General features: G+C 41.1%; 1 protein-coding gene across 2 annotated transcripts in view; it reads left to right on the top strand.

Annotated features, from left to right (window-relative positions):
• Positions 1–22,368, top strand: part of THBS4 (thrombospondin 4) — a 40,117-nt gene extending 17,749 nt beyond the window's left edge. For both annotated transcript variants that reach the window (XM_052670252.1, XM_052670251.1), the window contains exons 5-22: positions 812–894; positions 1,328–1,379; positions 2,731–2,903; positions 5,814–5,951; positions 6,335–6,412; positions 8,547–8,699; positions 10,138–10,242; positions 10,460–10,567; positions 11,449–11,608; positions 12,261–12,379; positions 13,149–13,201; positions 15,600–15,793; positions 16,066–16,244; positions 17,185–17,233; positions 17,333–17,529; positions 17,988–18,160; positions 20,078–20,217; positions 22,149–22,368. In XM_052670252.1, the coding sequence (XP_052526212.1) occupies positions 812–894; positions 1,328–1,379; positions 2,731–2,903; positions 5,814–5,951; positions 6,335–6,412; positions 8,547–8,699; positions 10,138–10,242; positions 10,460–10,567; positions 11,449–11,608; positions 12,261–12,379; positions 13,149–13,201; positions 15,600–15,793; positions 16,066–16,244; positions 17,185–17,233; positions 17,333–17,529; positions 17,988–18,160; positions 20,078–20,217; positions 22,149–22,210 (2,216 nt within the window). In that variant the 3' untranslated portion in view covers positions 22,211–22,368. The remainder of the gene's footprint in view (positions 1–811; positions 895–1,327; positions 1,380–2,730; positions 2,904–5,813; positions 5,952–6,334; positions 6,413–8,546; positions 8,700–10,137; positions 10,243–10,459; positions 10,568–11,448; positions 11,609–12,260; positions 12,380–13,148; positions 13,202–15,599; positions 15,794–16,065; positions 16,245–17,184; positions 17,234–17,332; positions 17,530–17,987; positions 18,161–20,077; positions 20,218–22,148) is intronic.
• The last annotated feature ends 27 nt before the right edge of the window (positions 22,369–22,395 follow it).

Here is a 22,395-nt window from a genome sequence, read left to right on the forward strand (position 1 = left end):
TTTTTTGTTTTGAGAACTGTCTGAGAATTTGTAGCCTGTTGAGTAGCTGTTTTCTGCACCCTTCTAGAAGAAAAAGTGACTGTGGAACTAGTGCACAGAGCATTGAGTAGTCTTTTGGAAGAAAAGCCAGGTGACTGCATGGGTACTAAAATGGCCATTTTGGTCAGAGTGACTGCTTTTTGTACATAGAGCTATATGATGAGCTGGCTCTGAATGTTGGGTGGTTTCACTCTGGAAAGTGTGCAGGAATTGGTTTTGGTGACATGGACTGTACTTAGGCAATGTGACCCACTCCCTCCCCCCCATCTCGTGTAGAGATGCTTCATGCCTCTTCCTTGCCTTCCTTTCCTAAGTGAGGTATTGCAAACATTCCCCTTCAGTTGTATTGAGTAGCTGTTTTCTGCACCCCTCTAGAAGAAAAAGTGACTGTGGAACTAGTGCACAGAGCAGTGAGTAGTCTTTTGGAAGAAAAGCCAGGTGACTGCACAGGTACTAAAAAGGCTGTTTTGGTCAGAGTGACCGCGTGGTTTCATTTAGGGTTACTGGTCTCAGGCTGGTGTTCATGCTTTCTCTAGTCGTTTCTGTGGCATACTGTTCAGTTCAGTCCAGCAGAATCTCTTTCATGTAAATCCCTCTGTAACAATTAAAATTAGATACTGTGTTTGCTCTAAGCGTAGCTACAGGACTTAAACAACAGCAGTATGTGGCCTCCTTGGCTTTCAAGATACTTCCATCTTGCATTTCAGAGACAATAATGACAAATGAAAAAATGTTATTCATTGTGTATTCTTCTGTTGCTGTTTCCCTACAGGTGATTTTAATAGGCAACTGATGAATCAGATGGTGCAAATGAACCAGATACTGGGAGAGGTGAAAGACCTTCTCAAACAACAGGTACTGTATAAGGACCTTATTGTGGAATATCCCAAGCTTTGTGACTTCAGTGGGGTCAGTGGAGAATATGTGTAAGCAGTAAGCTTCTGCATTGAATTCACTGCCTCAGATGCATGACACAGTGAGAAGAAACAACCTGATTGATCCTGGTACAGGTATATCTGAATTGGACATGAATTTGTGCCAGTTGCTGCTTGCTCTCAGTGCTGGATTTAGAAGCGCATGGCTGTTGTTGAGCATAAACCTGCTGAACTGAAGTATTACCATTAGTACTGTTCTTAACTTTATGGAGTACAAAGAGCAACTGATTTCAAGATGATGTATATTTTGAGTTGTCTGAGTGGCATATTAGGAAGAATTGTAATGGTTCTGCTGGTTCAGCCAGATACAAACTACCTGTATCTAAACAGTGTTTATTTTCTGTATTCTTAAGGTCAAGGAAACAACTTTTTTGAGAAATACCATAGCTGAGTGCCAAGCTTGTGGTAAGTGTGAGTATTCCTGCACTGCTTGTAAAAGAAAACTATATGAGATGTACATTCATTTAGAAACTAACATCAGTTTTACTTGGCATCTAAGTACTTTCAGAAAATACTGTTTCCAAAGTTCGTAGATATGTTGATCACAAATATAAAATAGATTTTCATTAGAGAAAAAGCTTTACTAATAATCCGTTTATCAGATGAAAAAAAAGTTTTTATACTCAATAGGGTTATAAAAACATTGTAAACAAGCAGTACTGCCTAACATTGCTGTCAGTTCTTGCTTTGCCATGATGATGTACCACATGTTCTCAGGGAAGGAGACACTGTCAAATGCCTAACCATCAGACTTAGTGGGAAAACAACTGAGGAATCGTATTCTGCACTAGCTGTCAGTCTGAGGAAAATCTCAGATAGTCTGTCTGGAAGTAGTCTGGTTCTCTGTAGGTTGTCACTGGTTAACAGCAGCAAGATCCAAAAGAAGGCGTCCATCTTTTCACTAAATAAAAGAGATATATTCCCGAATGCTACAGCATGGCCCTTTTACACAAATGCAGGACTCGTATGCGCTCAGTATAAAAACAGAAAATAGTGCCTCAGTGAGTGAAGTAAAAGACCTTACAGGTACCATGTCTTTTTGATTGTTTCTTCCAAACTATCCATAATAACAAGATTGAGTTGAGCTCCAACCAAGTTTAAACTACGCTAGTGCTGAGGAAAAAGTCTTTAATCATGCACAAATGCGAAGGTGTCGTCCACACATTGGTACTGGGTGTCAACACCAGCCAGAGCCTTGGAAAATCTTTCCTTTGCACAGTGCTGGTATCTGTTTGTCTGAGTGTGCTTACATGTCCAGGTGTGCATTCATAGGCTACCAGCTGTTGCTTCTTTATTCCCTGTACTTGTCAGATATGTTTTTATAAAATCAAGGCATTGTCTTTCTTACAAAGTAGCAATGCTGCTAAATACCCAGAAAAGAGCCTTGTACCTTCAAACTTTAGTCCCTTCAGCATTTTTTGGTCATATGAGGACACTGGCTTTTGCAGTTTTCTGTCCTGGCCAGCAATAGATCTGTACTGGGACTGACCTAGCAGGAGGGCCCCCACGTGTAGCCAGGAGCAGTATGGGAACCTAACAAAGCAGTCTTAATTTCCCGCATCTAGGGATGAAACACCCTGCTGGGCCGTTGCCAGCATGAAATCTCTTCAGCCATAGCACAGCTGGTAGCAGTGTGTAGAAAAGCAAAGTCCCAGCTGAGCAGCATCCTGGGGATCTTTTCAGAACATTTGCCAGCCGAAAGCCATGATTGATGTTTCTCTCAATTGCTAAAACTGCTCTTCTTTTTGCATTATAGGTTTGGGAATGGTGAATTTTCCAACTCCGCTTCCTAGGCGTAGCAAACCCAAGTGTGAAACAAGTTCCTGCTTCAGGGGAGTCAGGTGCATGGAGACAGCTGAAGGAATTCAGTGCGGCCCATGCCCTGACGGATTCACAGGGAATGGAGTGATATGCTCTGATATTGATGAGGTAAATTAGTAATTTTCACTGAATTAAAAAAAGCACCTGTTTCATGTACAGCAGTGGATTGCTGATGCTTGCTGTTCCTAGCGTTTGCTGACTGCTTGCATAGTGCATATTAATTCATTCTGATTTGATTCTACCTCCCTGTTTTGCTGTTGCTGCAAATGTATGGAGGCATATGTGTGAGAGCTTGAAATACCCTATTGAGCTGGGAAGTTAAAGGAGTTAAATCTATTCCACAGAAAATTCAGTAAATTCTTACGTGTGCAGAGCAGCGAGAACACTTCTTGTTGACATGGGCTTTGTATCTTTCAGCTGTAGTGATCCTGACCTGGCCTTGGAGACTGAAGTCCTCTATTTATTCCTAACTGTAGTTGTGTTTTCAACCTAACCTTTAAGATCTATGGCAGCAAATAAACAATTATTCCTTCTTTTTTTTATTTATGGCTGTGATGAAAGCTGGTTTTTTTTTTTCTTGTGCTATACGCTAGCAATTCAGAACTTGCTTGGATTGAGGACTGAAGTAATAGATTTTCAGTATCTTAAATGATTAAACAAAATGTTTATTAATTTAAATCTGTCACTTAACTCAGAACTTAATTCAAACAACTGAAACACCTACAGCTTCATGCTGCTTCATGATTTTTCTGTATGATGATTTTTGCCATTACCCTTTAGTGATTTTATTCTTATTTTTCTCCCTCTGTAGAAATGCCTGGATGTATTAAACCAGGGAATCAAGAGAATTAGGTCATTAATTGTGCCTGTGGATATCACAGTACTATCAGTGTACTTCCTTATGATGTCAGATGCAAGAACAATTCCCATTTTTCATTTTTCTAGCCAACAGAAAATGTGCTGTGATTGCTTGTTTGGTTTACTCTCTCCTGAAGACCATCAGCAGAAAGGCTGCTTTGTGCCCAACTTATCTTTGTGAGAAAAACACGGGGAAGAGAAAATGGGTTGAGTGTGGCAGATTCTGGAGTTGTAGTTGTGTCTTTATTTTGCCTCACATGTGTTTGCTACAGCAAACAGTAAATATGCAGTAAAGCTCTAAAATGTGAATGCAGGAGGTGAATTGGAGACAACTGTGATGTGAGTTTCATGCCAGGCAGCCATGGTGAGATACTTAGGCCAGGTGACACGGAGCCTATTAGTATGGAAAGGGTCAGTTTCTTGAGCTGCACCCAAACAGACACATAGCTCCTCTCTGCTGTTTTCAATCTTGGAGCAATTCTACCCATGATAGCACTGTTGGGAAAACAAGCCAAGACCAATGTGTGATGTCCCAGTGACTAGGCTTCCCTGAGTAATCATGATGTACCACCGCTCTGCATGACAGAACTGATTACTAGAAATAGTGAGGAATTTTACCTAAATGATGTCACACTGCATGTGACACTGCTACTCAAATGACAGCTTGTTTTTTGCATTTTGTTCACCAGAAAATAGTTCCTGTAGCAACTGGATTTTCACTTTTGTAAGCAGAGTGAGAAAAGAGATAATAAATGGCAGTAGCCTTTTGTTGCCTAATAAAAGGGTCTCTGTCATATTACTTGTTTTCCTGGATTAGCTGAGGCTGTAAGTAAAGTCATTTATTTTTGAAGGTTTTCTGGGAATCTCTTCAGCTTTCTACTGAACGAACTATTTCTGTACTTCATAAAAATTGGCATTTAAGAAGCTGCTCTTTAAAGAATTCTACAGAAGTGAGGAAGCTTCTAGGTTTCTTTAAGAGCTACTGTCATTCTTTCAAAGGCTGTTAAAATATCTGCAGCAAGCTCCCTTCTTTATCATCTTGAAGACATTACTTTCATAGCCTGTATTCTGAGCTGCAGCTCTGCTCTGTTCATGATGTAATTTGAGTGCCCTCTCCTGGATACAATAAAAAATCCACATTAAATAATTTTCTATGCTAATTGCAGACATAATTCCTTTGAATTGTATGCTCAGTTACTGGTCAGTAATTGCACAAGTTTCATGTCTGTTTGTGAATGTGCTCTGGCATGTTCTGCCTTCATTTTAGAATTCTTTTTTTTGTTAATTATGAAGGTGGAAAGACACATTCTTTTAAATGTTTTTTAAAATTCTTTCTGTGTTTCTTATGTGCTGTCTCTGAGCCATAAGCAGTGTGATGATGTGTTAATGTTTTCAGTACTTCCACAGATACTACTTAGTGGCTACTGTTGATACTTGAGAGGCAGCAGTACAGGGATGTAGTTCCTAAACTGGCACCCACAAGGCCACTGAAATGGATTAAAACCATTCTGTGAAACCACACAAGGCAGTGAACTAAATAATGTCTTTAGTCTAAGGCTGGTGGCTGTGAGTGTGTGGTATTTTGGTAGAAGTGCTGAGGGTTGCCTGTTGGCTTCTGGTCTAGAAATGTGTGGGTGCCACTGCCACAGGCCTCTTCATCTGGCTTGTACATTGTATTTGGTTTACTTCTGACTATGAGATGTGCCCAAATGCAAACAAAAGAAAATGCCATTGCTGCTTCTGTGTGTACAAAACACAATTTCAAGACCATTCGTGGGTTGTGAACTTGCTGCTTTCCTGATAGTGTCTGAGCCCCTCCAGTTACATTCTTGTCTCCAAAGGAGATTAGCCTTCCTAGCAAAAGGAAGAATGAGAATCAGAGCTCAGAGCACCAACTACAGGCAAAAATGAAAGAATGAAAGATTGTGTCATTTAAATTACAGAGTTAGCTGAAGACCAGCTGGAGTCAAACATACCTGAAACTTTTCTCTGCAAGTCAGCTTTTTGACAGAACATAGAAGAACATTCAGACATTTGCATTTAATATTACCTGGGCAGGTTGACTGAGAGGTCTGTGTGCACAGTCAGAGTCTGGACATTACTGAAGTACAAACAAGTGCTCATTTGATTTTTTTTTTCTATTTTCTTTTTCCCTTGCAGTGTCATTACAGCCCCTGCTTCCCTGGAGTGCGTTGTGTGAATACTGCTCCAGGTTTCCGTTGTGAGACCTGTCCCCCAGGATATACAGGACAAACTTTGCAAGGAGTAGGACTCAGCTATGCCAAGAACAACAAGCAGGTGAAAGACAGTATCCTTGCAGTAACTTCCATCGCATGGTGATACCTTATGTTAACTGTGTATCAGTATTGTATTTATTTATGTTGTGGTCATTCCACAATAACCTTAGAAGATCTAAAATTGTATTTTCTTGCTTTAGTGTATTAAAAGTTTAATAGTTAGGAATAGCGTGGAAATTCTGTGTATCTCACAGCATCTTTTCTGAATTTATAAGTGTTTGGAAACTTGTCTAAAAATTAAGGAAGTGGACATGTCTGCCATTCTAGAAGTGGTTCCAGGAAGAGACTGTGGCACTTCTCTAGACTTAAACTTCTGTGGCTTTTCTTCAGACTTAGGTCTCAAGCTGGCCTGTTTTTTATTACGTTGTTTTGTTTTATTGCTAGGTCTGCTTAGACATTGATGAATGTCAGAATGGTGGGCATGGAATCTGTGTTCCAAATTCTCATTGCATAAACACTATGGTAAGCAGTTTTCATTTCTGACTTTTTTTTTAAATGATTGTTTTAAAATTCCTTCAGGCTAGAATTGGATTTGTGCTTCTCATTGAAGAACTGAATAATATATTCTGCTTGTTGGCTACATCTAAACCAAAGAATCTCTGCCCCTTTTTGTGTATAAAAACAAAATAATCAATACTTGATCTGGCATTTGTGTGTATACGCATCGCTTGCCATGAGGACTGGTAATAACCCTTCTTTCCACATCCTCCAGTTACTCGTACTTACGGGCATGTTGTGGCAAGGAACCTCTTTTCAAAAACTTAATCTTTCCTTCCTTTCATCTTTTCCCACAAGGAACTGTTGCAAATAAGCTTTCTCAACAAGCTTTCATTTAGGAAATCTCCACTTCATAAGGATATTTATATAGTATTAGGTATTGCTCTATATCATCATGGAGAAAAGGAGAGCTGCAATTAATAAAGCACATTTAATACGGGTGGATATTAAATCCAACAAGTAGAAAGAGTTTGAAATATGTTAGGATCAAATAGACTATGTGTATAAACATTTTAGTGCTGTAAAGCAATTTGGCCCTTTCACTTCACTTATGCTACTGTCAGTTGTTTTTTTTCTGCTACACCTGACTGCATAGAGAAGACTTTGTTAGTAACAGGAAAGAGTTTTAAAATAACCTGCAGGTTAAAACAGGGTCCTGTTTTGCGACCAAATACTGTTGAGGCTGCCAGCAGTGTTCCATGTGGTGTGTTTCCCTGCAAACAGTGTTTGTAGGACTGCATTCTGCTCAGTAAGTTTGTCTCTATGCACAGGTATTCTGGTGTCTGGATTGCGCCTCTTGCATGTTACGTGTACTGCATGACTAACCTTATTCTAGATGCTGTCAGGTCTGGTTAGCACAGGTCAAAAAGAGGCCCACCAGCTGTCAAACATCAGCATGTGGATTTTTGCTCCTGTGTTCTTTTAAAAAGAATTTGGTCTGGAAAAGCTGCCCTGAAGGCGAGCTTAATGCATACCAGGGCTTGATAGAGAGAGAATATACTGAGAAAATTTAGCAGATTCTGAACCATGGTGTCAATTAGAAAACATGTAGATACATTTTATGAAAGTGATGCTGATTGCATAGTCAGTGATCATGCGATCGTGTCAGAGATTCAGTCATCTATATATGTTTCAGACTGAAGTATGCAGATGGCACAGAGTTCAAATTTAGGAACACAAGACAGAAGTTGCCTGGTTGAGTTGTAAATTCCTCTCTGTAATGCTGGACTGGGACATCCCAGTAGCCTTTGTGTGGGAAGAGTGAATTTGTCTGGGGCACCTTAATTTCACAAAGGCTTGAGTTTGTTGAAGATCCGTCCACTGCTTTTCTTTGACAGAAGTAATTATTCTTGGAATCAAAAGTATCTTGAGTTGGAAAGTTGAGTTGGAAGTTGAGTTGTATCCTTTATTGTGATTATCTGAGCACAAACTGAGATTCTTTGGCTTCTATGTGTTGTGTTGTTTTTTTTTTTCCTAAGAGTTGTACAAATACAATTCATAAAAATGTATTTGTGCTTCTAGGTAAACCACTGAAAAAGGTTGCATGGATGTTTTACAACAATGTAAATGAGGCTTCAACTCCTGAATTCCTTTCTGAAGAACATGTTTTATCTCATATTGGCTTAAAAGCATCTAAATTAAAAAATAATAATGGAGTAAATACAAGATGAACTGTCTTGATTTTCTGTGATTATTGTACCCAATTCAGCTTAGATAAGCAGTTAGATCAGCCTTACACTGAAAGAAGAGCTTCGAATCTGAATAAATAGAAACTGCTTAGAATTTTTACACAAAGTTTTGACCACTTGGAATTAGCTTATAGTGATACTGGTGGAAACAATGCATCATCTGGAACCTGTTGTTGCTGCAAGACTTTTCTTTGGCTAAACAAAAAACTGATCTTGACAGGTGTGAATTCAGCTTATTTTAGAATTTGTAGTGTGGGAGAAAAACCTGATTTCTGTGTGAAAATCTGTTCACAGGGCAGGAAGCCTTAGTGAATGAATTTGCACAGCGTGAGCAGTGTGACATGAGTCTTGCTCACACGCTTGCTTTAAAAAGAAAAAGTCTGCAAGCCAGTAACATTTTGTTCTTACAGGGCTCTTATCGCTGTGGCCAGTGCAAATCAGGATATACAGGCGACCAAATCAAGGGGTGCCAGGCTGAGAGAAGCTGCAGAAGTCGAGCCCTCAATCCATGCAGTGTCCATGCCCGGTGTATTGAGGAAAGGCGAGGAGAGGTGACATGTATTGTGAGTTCATAAATTCATTAATTTGTACAATGAATAACAGCTGAAAGTGAGCAAGTCTCTGTGGTCATTATATCCTTACAGTTGAGTATCCAAACTGCAGCACACTGGCCCAGATCAGTTATGAAAATTACCAAACTGGGACTATCCTGCAATTTTTTTCCCTCTTGCATCTCTTCTATAAGGCAGCCATACTCATGTGCCATATTTGCTGCATGAGCTGCATACATTTGTGTGATTACGATTTTTTGGGAATGGTTTTTATAGACCTTCTGCATTCTCCTTGGAAAGGACTCTCTGCAACCTGCTGCTGGGAACCTGCTTTAGCAGAGGAGTTGGACTACGTGATCCCCAGAGATCCTTTCTAATGACTGCAATTCTGTGATTCTTTGTGACTCACAAGTGTCGATGTACAGAATGCATCCCAAGGGCAATTCTCTCTCTTGGTGCACTACTGAGTGGAGGGTTTTTGGCTGCATAGCCATAACTAGGGATTTTGTGAGCATACCCCCAGTGCTTGTATTTGTCTGCTGATAGAGATGATAGGTTTCCAAATGAGATCACAGATTTTATGTACAGTATAGATTGCGTTGTGCTTTCCTTCCCTGGGAGCAGCAGGGCACTAAGTGGCATATGATTCTTTATTATACCAGTCTAATTGTATTTTGTAGTTTTTTTGAGGTTGCAAGGGGAGGGGAGGGTCTAATCCCATGCCCTAAATTTGGATGCAGTGCATGCTTTTGCTGGTGCTTGCTTTGGTCTCATTTTATATGGCCATCTTTTTCAAAGACGAAATGAGGCTGTATTAAGTCCATGCAGTAATGAAAGATACCTAGATACTTGTACAGGCAAGTCCTTGTTTTCAGGAGAGGCCACATGCATTTATCTGTGTTTATGTTCAGTTTCAGGTGAGGGTTTGCTTTGAATCATACCTATGTCATCGGCTAGGAGGAACTTGTGCACTGATGTACTTGTTATGCCAATGCAAACTCAGTAACTGTCAGAACAGTTTTCTATTAAAATATCCTCTAATCAATGGTGTATTCTTGAGATACTGAATAAAACATCCAGCTGATTCTTGGTCCCTTGCTCAGGTGCTATGTGCATGTTCTGCCTTGATGCAGCATTTCTTTTTTCGAACTGCAGGTAAAGAACCAAAACTGACTCCTGTTGATTAGTGTAGGAAATGTGTAACTCCTGCTGAAATCATGAAGTGTTGCAGCCAGACAGTCCATTTAAAACAAAACCTTAGCTTATTCTAGCTGTTCCCTGAAAGAGAGAGCTTGAATTACAGTTTTTCTTTTCACACTGGGAGATGCTAAGGTGTATTTCAGTATACTACAATGCCTGTTTATGCCTCCTGCATATTAGTATTTTCAAAGTTGATATTACTGCATTGATCTATTAATCTTTTGGTAGTACTTCTTTGTTTTATTGATAGTGTGGCATTGGCTGGGCTGGTGATGGTTATATTTGTGGAAAAGATGTTGACATTGATGGCTACCCTAATGAAGAGCTCTCTTGCCCTGCTGAAAGCTGCAGGAAGGTAAATTCTTTCTTAATGCTCAACTAATTCTGAGACATAGGGGATGAAGAGGAACATAAGAAGTGTGACAATATGTATTCATCTTTTTCCAAGTTAATGAACTCCTGAGAATAAATTCTATCTCATTTAATGAAAAGAATAATAGAAAATCAGATACTTTCATAATTTTAATAACTTCGTCTCACAGTACACCTAACATGTCTCTCTTCTTCTTTAGGACAATTGTAGGTTTGTACCAAACTCTGGACAAGAAGATGCTGATGATGATGGGATTGGAGATGCCTGTGATGAAGATGCAGATGGAGATGGCATTCCCAATGAGCAGGTACTCCGTACACACTGGGGTACAGGAGTCTGTGCAGACAGAAGGATCTCAAATTACTGCAGTAGGCAGTCAGTTTGGAATCTAGTTCTATTTGCCAAATATTCAATACAGTTTACTGTCAGCAGCTTTTTAAATCCCGCTTTCTTTTTTTTTTTTTTTTTAATATAAGACATCCATTTATAATACCTTAAAAAAAAAAAAACACATACAAAAAGAAACAACTAAGGCTGCCCAACCAGCCTTAAGTCCCACCTGCATATGCTCCATTATTATGTGTTAGCATCAAATTCTACAGCTTTTTATTCACACAACTTATGTCCTTCTTTCGTTGTCCCTTAACATGACCTTTAGGTACATTACTTATATTACTAACTTTCTTTTTAAGAGCAATTTGACAGGACAGCACAATTAATGGGAGATACAAAACCTGTAGACAGTGGATGTCTTGCCAGTAACTGGAAAAAGCTTTGGATCACATTCTGAAAGAGATTTCCGTGTGGGGACATTAGAATATATCAGAACAGAAGTTCAGATTGTAATTTTCCAAGTGTTTTAGCTTTATTTTGAATCTGTACATGAAGAGGGCCATCACCTTTCATTGAGAACATTTACAGACCTTGACAAATGCTGCTGAGATGCAGGTTACTTATGTGGACCCATCCAAAATGAGAATCAGCTGTCAAAGTTATGAATAAATCTTTATGGTTCTCAGTGTTCATGTTTAGCGTTCCTGTGGTGTGTAGAACACAGCAAAGCCCTGAGAGAGGTAGTGAAATCTGGTCCAGAGCTAATGTTTGTGTAAAATATCAAATGGCTCACTGAAGTGGGAGTGCAGGATTCATGGCTCCATTCTATCTGATCTGAATCTGTGCCTCTTGCAGGATAACTGTGTCTTGACTCCCAATGTTAACCAGAGAAATAGTGATGAAGATATCTTTGGAGATGCCTGTGATAACTGCCGCAGTGTCCTGAATAATGACCAGAGGGACACAGATGGTGATGGGAAAGGAGATGCTTGTGATGATGACATGGATGGAGATGGTTGGTAACTCTTTGCTTTCAACTTCTCTGATATTCTTGAAATTTACCCAGAAATTATTGTGTATTATAACAACTTTTTGTCAACAGCTCCTGTCATGTAACACTTTGCCCTTTTTCATGAAATCTCTGCTTTAAGTAATTTTCTTTTAGATCAATTTGTCTTTTAGCCTCCATCTGAAGTGCCAAACACTTTATAACAGATAAGCATGGAACAAAACTTGGTTTAAGTTAAGATTATTGGTCATTCAGTAACCCCTTAAAGGTGCTAATGTGCCCTAGATTATACAGCTGCTGCCTCTGTCAAATGCTTATGGGCTATGTGATGTATTATGTCCATTGCTGTAGGAGTCTTGAAAGAAGAAAAGTCACTGTCTTTCAGGTGTAGTAATGAAGATAAAATATTTCATCCTATAATGTGACATGGAACGAGACAGTGAAGTGTGTGTAACTAATGAGGGATGTATGATTGGATTGAAAACTGTTCTTCAGCAAGATGTTTCTAACAGTGATTGAATAAATGGAAACACAAAAGATTTGCTGTGCAGATCTTTAATGTCATTGCAGGATTAAGTAGTTACTGAAAAGGAGCAATGTATTTTCTATTCTTGATGCTGATTTTTTTAAAACTAATATCCTGTTCACTTTTTTCTAGGTATTAAGAACCTTTTAGATAATTGTCAGAGGATCCCCAACCATGACCAGGAGGACAAGGACAATGATGGTGTTGGTGATGCCTGTGACAGCTGTCCTACAGTCAGCAACCCAAATCAGGTTAGCAGGCAGAAGGAATAAACATTTACATTTAAGGAGAAGGACTGCTGAGATCAGAAAGATCTAAGAGAATGAGGCAGCCCATGCAGATGGTGTTTCTCTTCTGACAGTAGGTATTCAGGAGGGTTTTGCAGAGATTCACATGCTCCTAGCATTGAAAAGGAAAACCAGCAGGCATATTCTTGTATCTTTGGATGTTGCTAGCATTGCTTCCCTAGCGCTGTCACCAGTGTTTTCCACTCTTCATGTGAGCCTGTCCCAGTCTGACAGAGTCCAACTGCCAGACTCCCACAGTGGTGTGATTTAGTTACAGTCAGTATTTCTTTCATGAGGACCTAATCCTTACATAGCAAAACTTTCATTGCTTGTAGGTAAGAAGTCAGTGTGACACTTTTAACTTCTGATGAAACCCTTTGTAACTAACTTATGCTGGAAACTTTAGAGAAATTTGTTCACTTAAGGAATCAGCCTAGGTTAAAAACGTGCAGTATGTATCTCTAGAAACTGAGGAATTTTACTTGCATTTCACCTCTTTTGGAAGCTATTCCAATCCAATTTTAATCTGCTTATTCATCATTCTGTTTTTTTCTGTAACAAAGCAGACTTTTTGGTAAGAAGTAAGATGCAAAGAAGGAAGTAGGTTTTACAAAACAAATGTTTTTCCATGCTCTCATTTTAATTGCATTTGATTTACTTATGTTTTATTGTTGCCATTTTAATAGATGCTTTCTGCAGCTAATATGGGAACTACCTCTGTTTTCTTTTGCAGTCAGATGTTGACAATGACCTGGTTGGAGATTCTTGTGATACCAATCAGGACAGGTATGCTGTATGATGGACCATAGCAACAGAAGGGAAGTGGAAGGGCTAGTCTTGAGCCGAAGCATGGTAGTGATTCCTGGAGAGTTGTTATTCTTCATATGAGACTGGATTTTATTTCAGTACCTTTTAAAAAGAATATAATTTCCAAAAAAAACCCCAACGTTGTGATTTGTAAGCCTTGTTGTTTCACTTTCCTGCAGCAGTACAGTAAAAGAGCCCTTTACCCCTAGCCCCATGTTCACACATACTTCCTGTTAGTTCCTGTGGAAATGACATTCATAACAATTTTCTCCCTGTAAAACTGAGAGCACTGCTCAGAGCTTCTTAGTGAGGGAGCTTGCTTTTTTCTGCTGTTCTTTATTTTTTATCCTTTTTTTTATGCTTTAGCAGAAGTTTCACATTTAAGAGGTATTTGTTTTTCCATAAGAGCAGTGTTTCATAATTTTATTATATTAATTATCGTTTTCAAATACAGCCCTTTGCTTTAGTTCAGCAAGAATGACAAGGCTCATCTGCAGTCTTCATGTTCAGGAGACCATGTGCTGTGATAAACTGCCTTCTGCCTGGCTGGAAGAATGCTCTGCACAGCACAATCTGGGGGTAGCAGGGAAATGCTCATTCCAGAACTGACACAGCCAAACTGCAAAGTCTCACTCTGTAGGCATTGGTGGGTGCTGTGGTCCAGGGTGGCAAGTACAGGGGAAACTGCTTCACCATGTCTGCTAGGAGCTTTCCCAGTCTTGGTGTAGTGGCTGATGAGGGCCCCCATTGTTTGGGAACTGTTTTAAGCACATAGGCCTTGCTTATTTCTTGTTTTCAAAGAAGAACATTTTGTTCTTTCCTGAAACCTAACTAGTGTATAGGAAACATCTTCTGTTAGACCACATAGACCTGAGGTTAGCCATGCAGTAATAGATAAGTGTATACAGTCCTCACTGCATTTCACCCTAAGAACTTGCAGGCATTGGTTGTTCTTACCTAAAATTTTAGCCCCCACTTTTATTGGGGGAAAAACAGGTGGGAATATGGGTACCTGTAAACTGTAGTGCTGCTGCATGTGCAAAAAGCTACTGAAGGGAAACATCCACACTTTACAGAAATCATTTTGGTTATGATGTATGTATAAAACACATCTGACTTCAGGACACTGCTGTAGCTCCTGGCATAGATCTGAAGTAAACTGCCCCTATAGCTCCCCTGGGGAATAAAATCTCATCAGACTTGTGCATCCGCAGTACTAGAAACACAATAATTGTCATGTTTCTTGCATTAAAAAAATATATATATGTATGTTTTCAATGTGTGTGTATATATATGTATATATACACACACATTGAAAACAAGAAGTGAAAGCCTTTTTTTTTTTTTCTATTCCTCCTTCTCAGTTATTAGAATCACATTAGAATCACACACACAGAATTGTAGGGGTTGGAAGGGACCTCCAGAGATCATCGAGTCCAACCCCCTGCCAAAGCAGGTTCCCTACAGCAGGTCGCACAGGTAGGCATCCAGGCAGGTCTGGAACATCTCCAGAGAAGGAGACTCCACCACCTCCCTGGGCAGCCTGTTCCAGTGCTCCGTCACCTCACTGTAAAGAAGTTCTTGTGCACATTTGTGCAGAACTTCCTGTGCTGCAGTTTCCGGCCGTTTCCCCTTGTCCTGTCAAGGATTAGGATATACTTAAGCATATAAATCGAGAAACAAGGCAGTCACTCCAAACCTTCCTGGACTTTTTTCTATAGTCTGTGTCCCCCTACTGTGTACCTCGCTACTTCACAGCTGATGGCACCATGAGTTGGTGTGGCATGTGGGAGCTGCAGTACTTACCTCCTTACTGTGTGGTCTCTTGGCAAAAAGTAACATAACGAAATTCAGCATGCTGCAGTCTAACACCGTTGCTTGTTTTTAAACAAGTCTGATTTCTGGGGCTTGTGCAGATGCTCCCATGGATTTCTCTCAAACTCACAGTTAAAGATTCATGAGCTCCGAAAAAATGTGTGGAAAATGGACATGCTTGCCATTGACCCCTTGTTGTGTCAGCTTTGTGACTTCTGATTGGTGACACTATAGGTACTGGAAGCACACACTCGTTAGGAGTAAATGTCATGTGGGATCCTGGGCTGTTGTACCTTTCCCCACTCCCTGTAAGGCTTCTTTTTATTTCCTTACCCAGGTATTTTTATAGCTTTAGGCCTAGCTCTACATCTTCTGCCAGCTTATTTTACAGCCTCCTTGTCTCCTTGCTGCCCAGCCACCCCAGTGATACCAGGTTATGGTGTCCCCCCCCTTCAGTTTCCCAGGCTCCTAGGGTGCCTCTTGTGGATATCCCATTCAGGTGTTCTCCCTATGCAGAGGTGGGAGCTGATGCCTCTTTTTCTTTTTGTCTCTGTGCTTGCAGTGATGGTGATGGGCACCAGGATAGCACAGACAACTGCCCCACCATTATCAACAGCTCCCAGCTGGACACAGATAAGGACGGGCTGGGTGATGAGTGTGATGAGGATGATGATAATGATGGCATTCCAGATCTCTTGCCTCCAGGCCCTGACAACTGTAGGCTAGTCCCCAACCCAGGGCAGGAAGATGATAATGGTAAGTCACGTCTTCAGGAGTGGTTTTGGTAGTTGCACACCACATCCTTCCCCAGCACATACGCTGACTGAGACTGCACGGTTGCTATGTGCATGCAGGTACCCATGGGCCAAGGCAGAGCTCCTTATGTCCCATCTGCAGACACTAGCTGTCAGGACAGAAACTCTGCCCGCTCCTTGGACATCCAGGTTCAGCAGCTATGTCAGTGTGACTACTTGCTGCCGTAAGTTTACTAAACTGTAAGTTTACTCTCACTTCTCTGATGTGTTCAGGTGATGGAGTTGGGGATGTGTGCGAGTCTGATTTTGACCAGGATACAGTAATTGATCGGATTGATGTCTGCCCTGAGAACGCAGAGATCACCCTGACGGACTTCAGGGCCTATCAGACCGTGGTGTTGGACCCAGAGGGAGATGCTCAGATTGACCCCAACTGGGTGGTTCTAAACCAGGTAAAAATACACGTTTTTTTCTCACGTGTCCAAGAAAGAACATTTGAAAAGCTCTGTACTTGTCAAACCTCTTGTAAATGAATGAGAAGTGGAAGCTGCTGTTTTGTTGACTCTTGTATAGGTGTTAACAGTGGAACAGTTTTCCCTCAGACCGCAGTAATTTGAAGCTTGATGCTACTCTTGCAGGAGAGTTGGACTAAGTGACCTCCAGGGATTCCTTCAAACCCCTACAATTCTTGGACTCTGTAATGAACTAAAATAACTGTAGGCTAACTAGTTCTAGAAGTGTTACACTGCTGCTAGAAGTCAAATACAGCGCAAATACTAATGACATAGTAAAATTTCAAGAGTACTTTCTAGAGTTTGAAAGTCTGACTTGCTGTATAGCAGAGCATCTGCTCCTAAATGAAGTCCAATAAATATTGCTTATACTAACACATTTTAGTCTTCAGAAGGGAAACGTTTTCAGTCACGAGAAATGGACATTTCACTCCCATTGTTAAAATTTCTGCCAAACCAGCTGAAATGTATAAGAAACCTTCCTCTGCCTAGTCCTGGCGGTCAGTTTAATCCTGAACAGTGATGAAATTCTGTGAGCGAGGCCCTGCAAAAGTCCTCATCTCCCATTTGTTTTTTCCATCTCATCTCCAATCCTGGCCCAGAGTTAGTGATTTCAGAATAATTGGGGCAGGGAGGGAAAGAAAACTAAGTCCAGTCCTCCAGGAAAAGAAAAATCATTCCCAACTCTGTGCACACAAGCAGGTGAAATATGAGGATTTGATTGTAGCTTTCTTTTTAATTCAGAGCAGTGTTGCAGACATGTTATGAGCATAGAGAGGAAAGGCATGGAGGGGGTGCTAGCAGGAGGCCAGAAGAGGCTGCCAGCCTTAGCCAACCCAGCTCGTCATGCACACTAACCACCCTGAATTTAATCTTTCAGGGCATGGAAATTGTGCAGACTATGAACAGTGATCCTGGCCTTGCTGTTGGTATGTGTGCTCTTCTGAGATTCAAGATTTATAGCAGAAAATCAAGTAGCATGTGAAGGCTTTTTCTGCAGACTTGGTTTTAACCCTGCATCTCCTTAGGTTACACTGCTTTTAATGGTGTTGACTTCGAGGGCACTTTTCATGTGAACACAGTGACAGATGACGACTACGCTGGTTTTATTTTTGGCTATCAAGACAGCTCTAGCTTTTATGTAGTAATGTGGAAACAGACCGAACAGACGTACTGGCAAGCAACTCCCTTCAGAGCTGTTGCAGAGCCTGGCATTCAGCTGAAGGTATGCTCGTGCATCCTAGCTGGGGGTGCAGTGGTCATTACAGCCTGGCTGTGGGCTAAGCCTTCATGTCAGGCATTGGCCCTTCTGACTTTGGCAAAGTCATCATGTTGCGTGTTGGCAGTGATGTTCAGCTGCTTTCCTTTCCCCGCACTGGGTACCAAAACTGTTGTCAGACAGCTGTCACTCAGCCTGTTTAATCAGCACAGTTGTTATTGACAGTCCTTTGTCCATCAACTGGAGTATTTAGTCCCTGCTCTAGTTGTCACATCGCCTGCTTCTCCTTGGTCCTGGGTATTTGATTATTTTTCTATGTAAGCAGTGGCTGCAGTTACCAAAGAAATTGTGGGCTTGTGAGTGGGAAGGAGGGTGCTTCTGCAGATCTCTCCACTACAGAAGACGTAGTGCTGCTGGAAGTTACATTTCTCTGTTGTCAGTACTTGAAAAATGTATTTCTGCAGGCTGTGAAATCAAAGACAGGTCCAGGTGAGCACCTGCGCAACTCCCTCTGGCACACAGGGGACACCAGTGACCAGGTGAGGCTGCTGTGGAAAGACCCTCGAAATGTGGGGTGGAAAGACAAAGTCTCCTACCGCTGGTTCTTGCAGCACAGGCCCCAGATTGGGTATATCAGGTAAGAGTAAAGAATAGATAAGGTGAGTACAGATATATGTCTGCTTAAGCTTTTGTTTCTCAACATTTCTTAAATGATCTGAAAATCTGTGGTGTCTGTGCTTTGCAGTTAGGAAGCTGTAAGGGGTTACAGTTGTGAACTTCCACCTGCAATTCTTTTCCTAGGGCAGACAATTGCAAGCTAAATGTTTTGTAATTGATGTTTTTACCATCTTTGTTTTAACTGCCCAGCACTACCAGACCACTTCATGGCTATGATACCTTGTTTCCTCAAAAGACATTTAAAAATGTCTTAATGTTGATCTTTTAGTTTGAATTGTAATTTTAGTAGTTTTAGGGCTGTTATCACAGAATATGTAATCAAAGCTGTCCATTCCATGGCTGCGCTCCTAAGATTAGTAATCACGATGATTTGAGGTCACAGAGAATGTGCTGAGAAAGTTTATTTGTTAAGTACAACTACATTCAAACTAGTCTTACTTTTTTAATTTAGAAAGAGCAGTTATTTAGAAGCAATCATTCTGAAGAGTTTGATTCTGAAAAAATAAAACAGCAAAAAAACCACTATAGCGTTCTTAGCACAGATTTTGCAAGCTTGTGATAGAATAAACACAGGAAACTGGATTGTTCTTCAAAAAATCATCACTCTGCAATTGAAATGCACAAAGTTGGTGCTATTATAATTCCATTTTCTGGTGCACATCATCAGTGGAATGGGTGTGCCTGACTTTTAGCTGCAGTGGATTGAGAACGTTGGTATTGTCAATGACTGTGTCCTAGCCACTGGGTGGCAGATTTTTGCATTTCCTTTAGATCAAGATGTTCACGAAGCTGCTTCCCAAGCAGTTGTCTGCCTGTGGTTGCAGTCTCTCTAGCCTGCTTAACTGACTTGCAGCTGAAGATAGGAGCCCTGTTAGTATCACAAAATCCTTCAGGCAGGCCTGAAGTGAACCTCTGCCAGCACTGCCCACCTCTTGCTGTTGTCCATTTTGGCCTAATGCCACAGACCATAATGTGTCTTACAGAGATTTTCCAAGGCTACGAGGACATCTAGGAAAAAGGCACTCGAGTGAGTAACAAGCTCTATTCATTCAGCTGCCTCAGCAAATCAGGAAATAGGCATAACAGGAATTATTTTCTTATTTTATGAAAAGACATAGGAACTTTCTTTCCCTTCACCACCCACTGTTTTCTTGCATGTCACGCTGGCTCCTAACACAGAGGTATCCTTGCCCAAGGCAGGACCCTCCAGGTTCACTGTCCATTGAGCTGTTTGCTGGTATCCAGAGGCCGAGGATGTGGTACAGCTGGTGCTGTGATAGTTCACTTGGCTGCAGTGTGGTCCTGCTCAGACCCTCAGGACAGGGCATGTGCTTGGAAATTTGGCAGGGCACAATTATTCCTAGGGTTATTTGGGAATTTGCTGACAGTTTTTATAACAAGAAAGTGCCAGATCATCAAAACTGTTCCTGGAATGAATCATCTAAACATTTTTAAAGAAATCCAACAGTCAGGAAAGCAGCTTTAAGATTCCATGCAGCATGTTTGAAACTTTGCCTATTTAAAAAAAAAAAAATAGCTTAGCTTCATACTGTGTGAGACAAAATCCATCTGGCATTCCTCAGCTGACCTAACCTGATTGTCTGTTTCTCCCATAGTAACCAGTTGTAGACTGATAGAGGACCGAGGACAGGATCAAGCCAGCAGCCACCAAAACATGGAAAACCTCTTCTCTGCTGAGCTGTTTTCCTGAGTGCAGCATTGCTCCAGTTACCACAAAGGAGCTATGTCTTAGCTTCTACTCCCCTAGCCTGGCTGCAGGCAGAAGGCTGGAATCAAAGCAGATAAATGAAACTACTTTTATAAGTGCTGCAGATTTAGAAAAGACCTAACACAGCTTCTGTTTGTTTTCATTAAGGGCAAGATTTTACGAAGGCTCTGACTTGGTGGCAGACTCTGGTGTAACTATAGACACCACGATGCGTGGAGGACGGCTTGGAGTTTTCTGCTTTTCTCAGGAAAACATTATCTGGTCCAACCTGAAATATCGCTGTAATGGTAATGTTGTTGGGTTTTTTTTTTTGTTTTTTTTTTTGTAATCTCTAGCAAATTACCAGAAAGAACATTAATCCAGCTTTTGAATTAAGCTATCTTGCATCTTTTCCTTTGATTTTCATTTGCAAGTTTTTTACAGCTGTTAAATGCCTCCCCTGACACCAGAAAGGCACTGCAGCCCAACCAGATGAGAACTAACACCCCACAACTGCTCTTCCCAGAGCAGTTGCTGTGCTGCAGAGATTGTGCTCACTAAGTAGTGTTGCTGTCATCAGTGAATTAGAAATGTTATTTAAAAGCAGTCAACCATGAGAGCTGTGCATGCACGACATACTGAGGTCATCATGTATGCACGGTGCCTCAAGCTTTGAAAACAAGGTGAAGCCAATCTGGAGATCTGCTGGGATCGTTTGTGTATTGCTGGTTGCCCCTGTTGTGCTGCTGATTGCTCCTGTCTGTGAGAGGACAGGATCCTAAGATGCCTGTAAGGATGGAGTCCTCAGACCATGGGTGCATGCTGGCTCTCCACATAGGGTAAAATCCTCAGCTCTGACCTGATCTCCCACCATACTGTATAAATCCTGTCTTGTTCACTCACACAGAAGCTGGTTGTGTTGGGCTATTTCAGCCCATCAGCAGTTGATCTAGCTCCAGGTGGAGATACCAGGGGCTGACCCTTGTCTCAGCATCACTCCCTGACTGACCAAGGCAGCTATAGTAAAATAATTTACCAGCCAACCTGGCATAGTTTCTTCACTTTCCATGGATCTAGGAAGCCAAACCTGAGTCTGTGATGGACACAGGTGCTGTACAGAAAAGCCCCCAGCGCTGCACCTTGGCTCCTGAGCACTTGAGCACAGGCTGGTATTTGTGAGTGACAGTTAAGCAGATGCAAACAATTAAAGATTACTTGGTAATGTCTGAAACAGTGTGTGGTTTCCCAGAAAGCATGCCTCAGAGCTCTTACTGAAGATACACTTGCAGATACTTTTCCTGGCAGTGAGCAGGCAGCGGCTTTGCTGCAGATACTGCAGTGGCTCAGTGAAGTCCACTAAGGAATTCTGTGGAGTTTCCAGCATCCCTTTCATACTTCAGTTGAGGTCTCACATTTGTGAAGAAATCTTAACAATAATTCTCGGTGCTCAAAAAAGAAGTTATCAAACCAACAGATGAAAAAAGCAGAATACTTGCCACTTTTTGTCCCCAAATATCATTTGTTTATGAAGTTATTTCATTTACTGAGTTCAGAGATACCTGCCCAGCATCAAGGTGGAAAGAATCAGACCAAGGTGTAATCAGGTAGTTCAGCTTGCTGAACTCTGCTCAGTTGCTGCTTCAGCTCTCCTGTTTGCTCTGTGGCTGCCTGGGTGACACATTCTGGCACCTGGCAAAAAGACCCTGCAAACTCAGCATCAACCACTACAGCTACTCTTACAACACTGACCCATCTCCAGCTTCCTTTGCCAGCTTTAAATTTGTTTTTGCTGCTGGTCCTGGCATTGAGGATTAATGTTTCCTCTTATGGCTTTTCATGCCACCATGGGCATTTCCCAGTTGAGCTGGGAAATCAAGGAATTGGTACTGTGCACATATCTGGGTTACAAAGCAAGACACCAATTTTTTTTCCACCTTTCTGCTCAGCTTTTTACTATCACAAATGTAACAGCAGAAGCCACTAAAATTTTTGGTGGGAAAAAGACAAACCAAAACATCTGAAGGATTGTAGCAGTCCAGTTGAACTGACACTGCAGCATGCGCTATCCTGTGAGCTCCTCTGCTTTTCAGTGGCATACACTAAAACTGCAAGCAGTCCCAGTTCATTCTTAACAGGTAAATGAAAGACCAGGCTTTACCTAAATAGATGCAACCAAGTAGTGTAAGTTCTTCCTTTAGTCGTAAGGAGACTGATCTTTCCTGTATTTTCCTGCTTTCAGACACCATCCCAGAGGACTTTCAAGAATTTCAAGCTCAGCAATTTGGCGTTGGGGATATTTAAGGAGTAAAAGCAAACTAGTATTGCTTTATTGTTTGCAATAACAATGTATTTTAAATCCTTATATGATTGTTGTAAGAGTTCACATTTCAGCTTGTTCTTATTGATGTGATTGTCAGACTTTTTTGTATAAAAGTGAAAATAAAAAGGAGACAAAAACATTCTGAGGCTTCACTTGTTTTCAGATT

This window comes from Tympanuchus pallidicinctus, unplaced genomic scaffold (assembly GCF_026119805.1).
Source record: "Tympanuchus pallidicinctus isolate F22 unplaced genomic scaffold, pur_lepc_1.0 scaffold9, whole genome shotgun sequence".
Classification (NCBI taxonomy): Eukaryota; Metazoa; Chordata; class Aves; order Galliformes; family Phasianidae; genus Tympanuchus; species Tympanuchus pallidicinctus.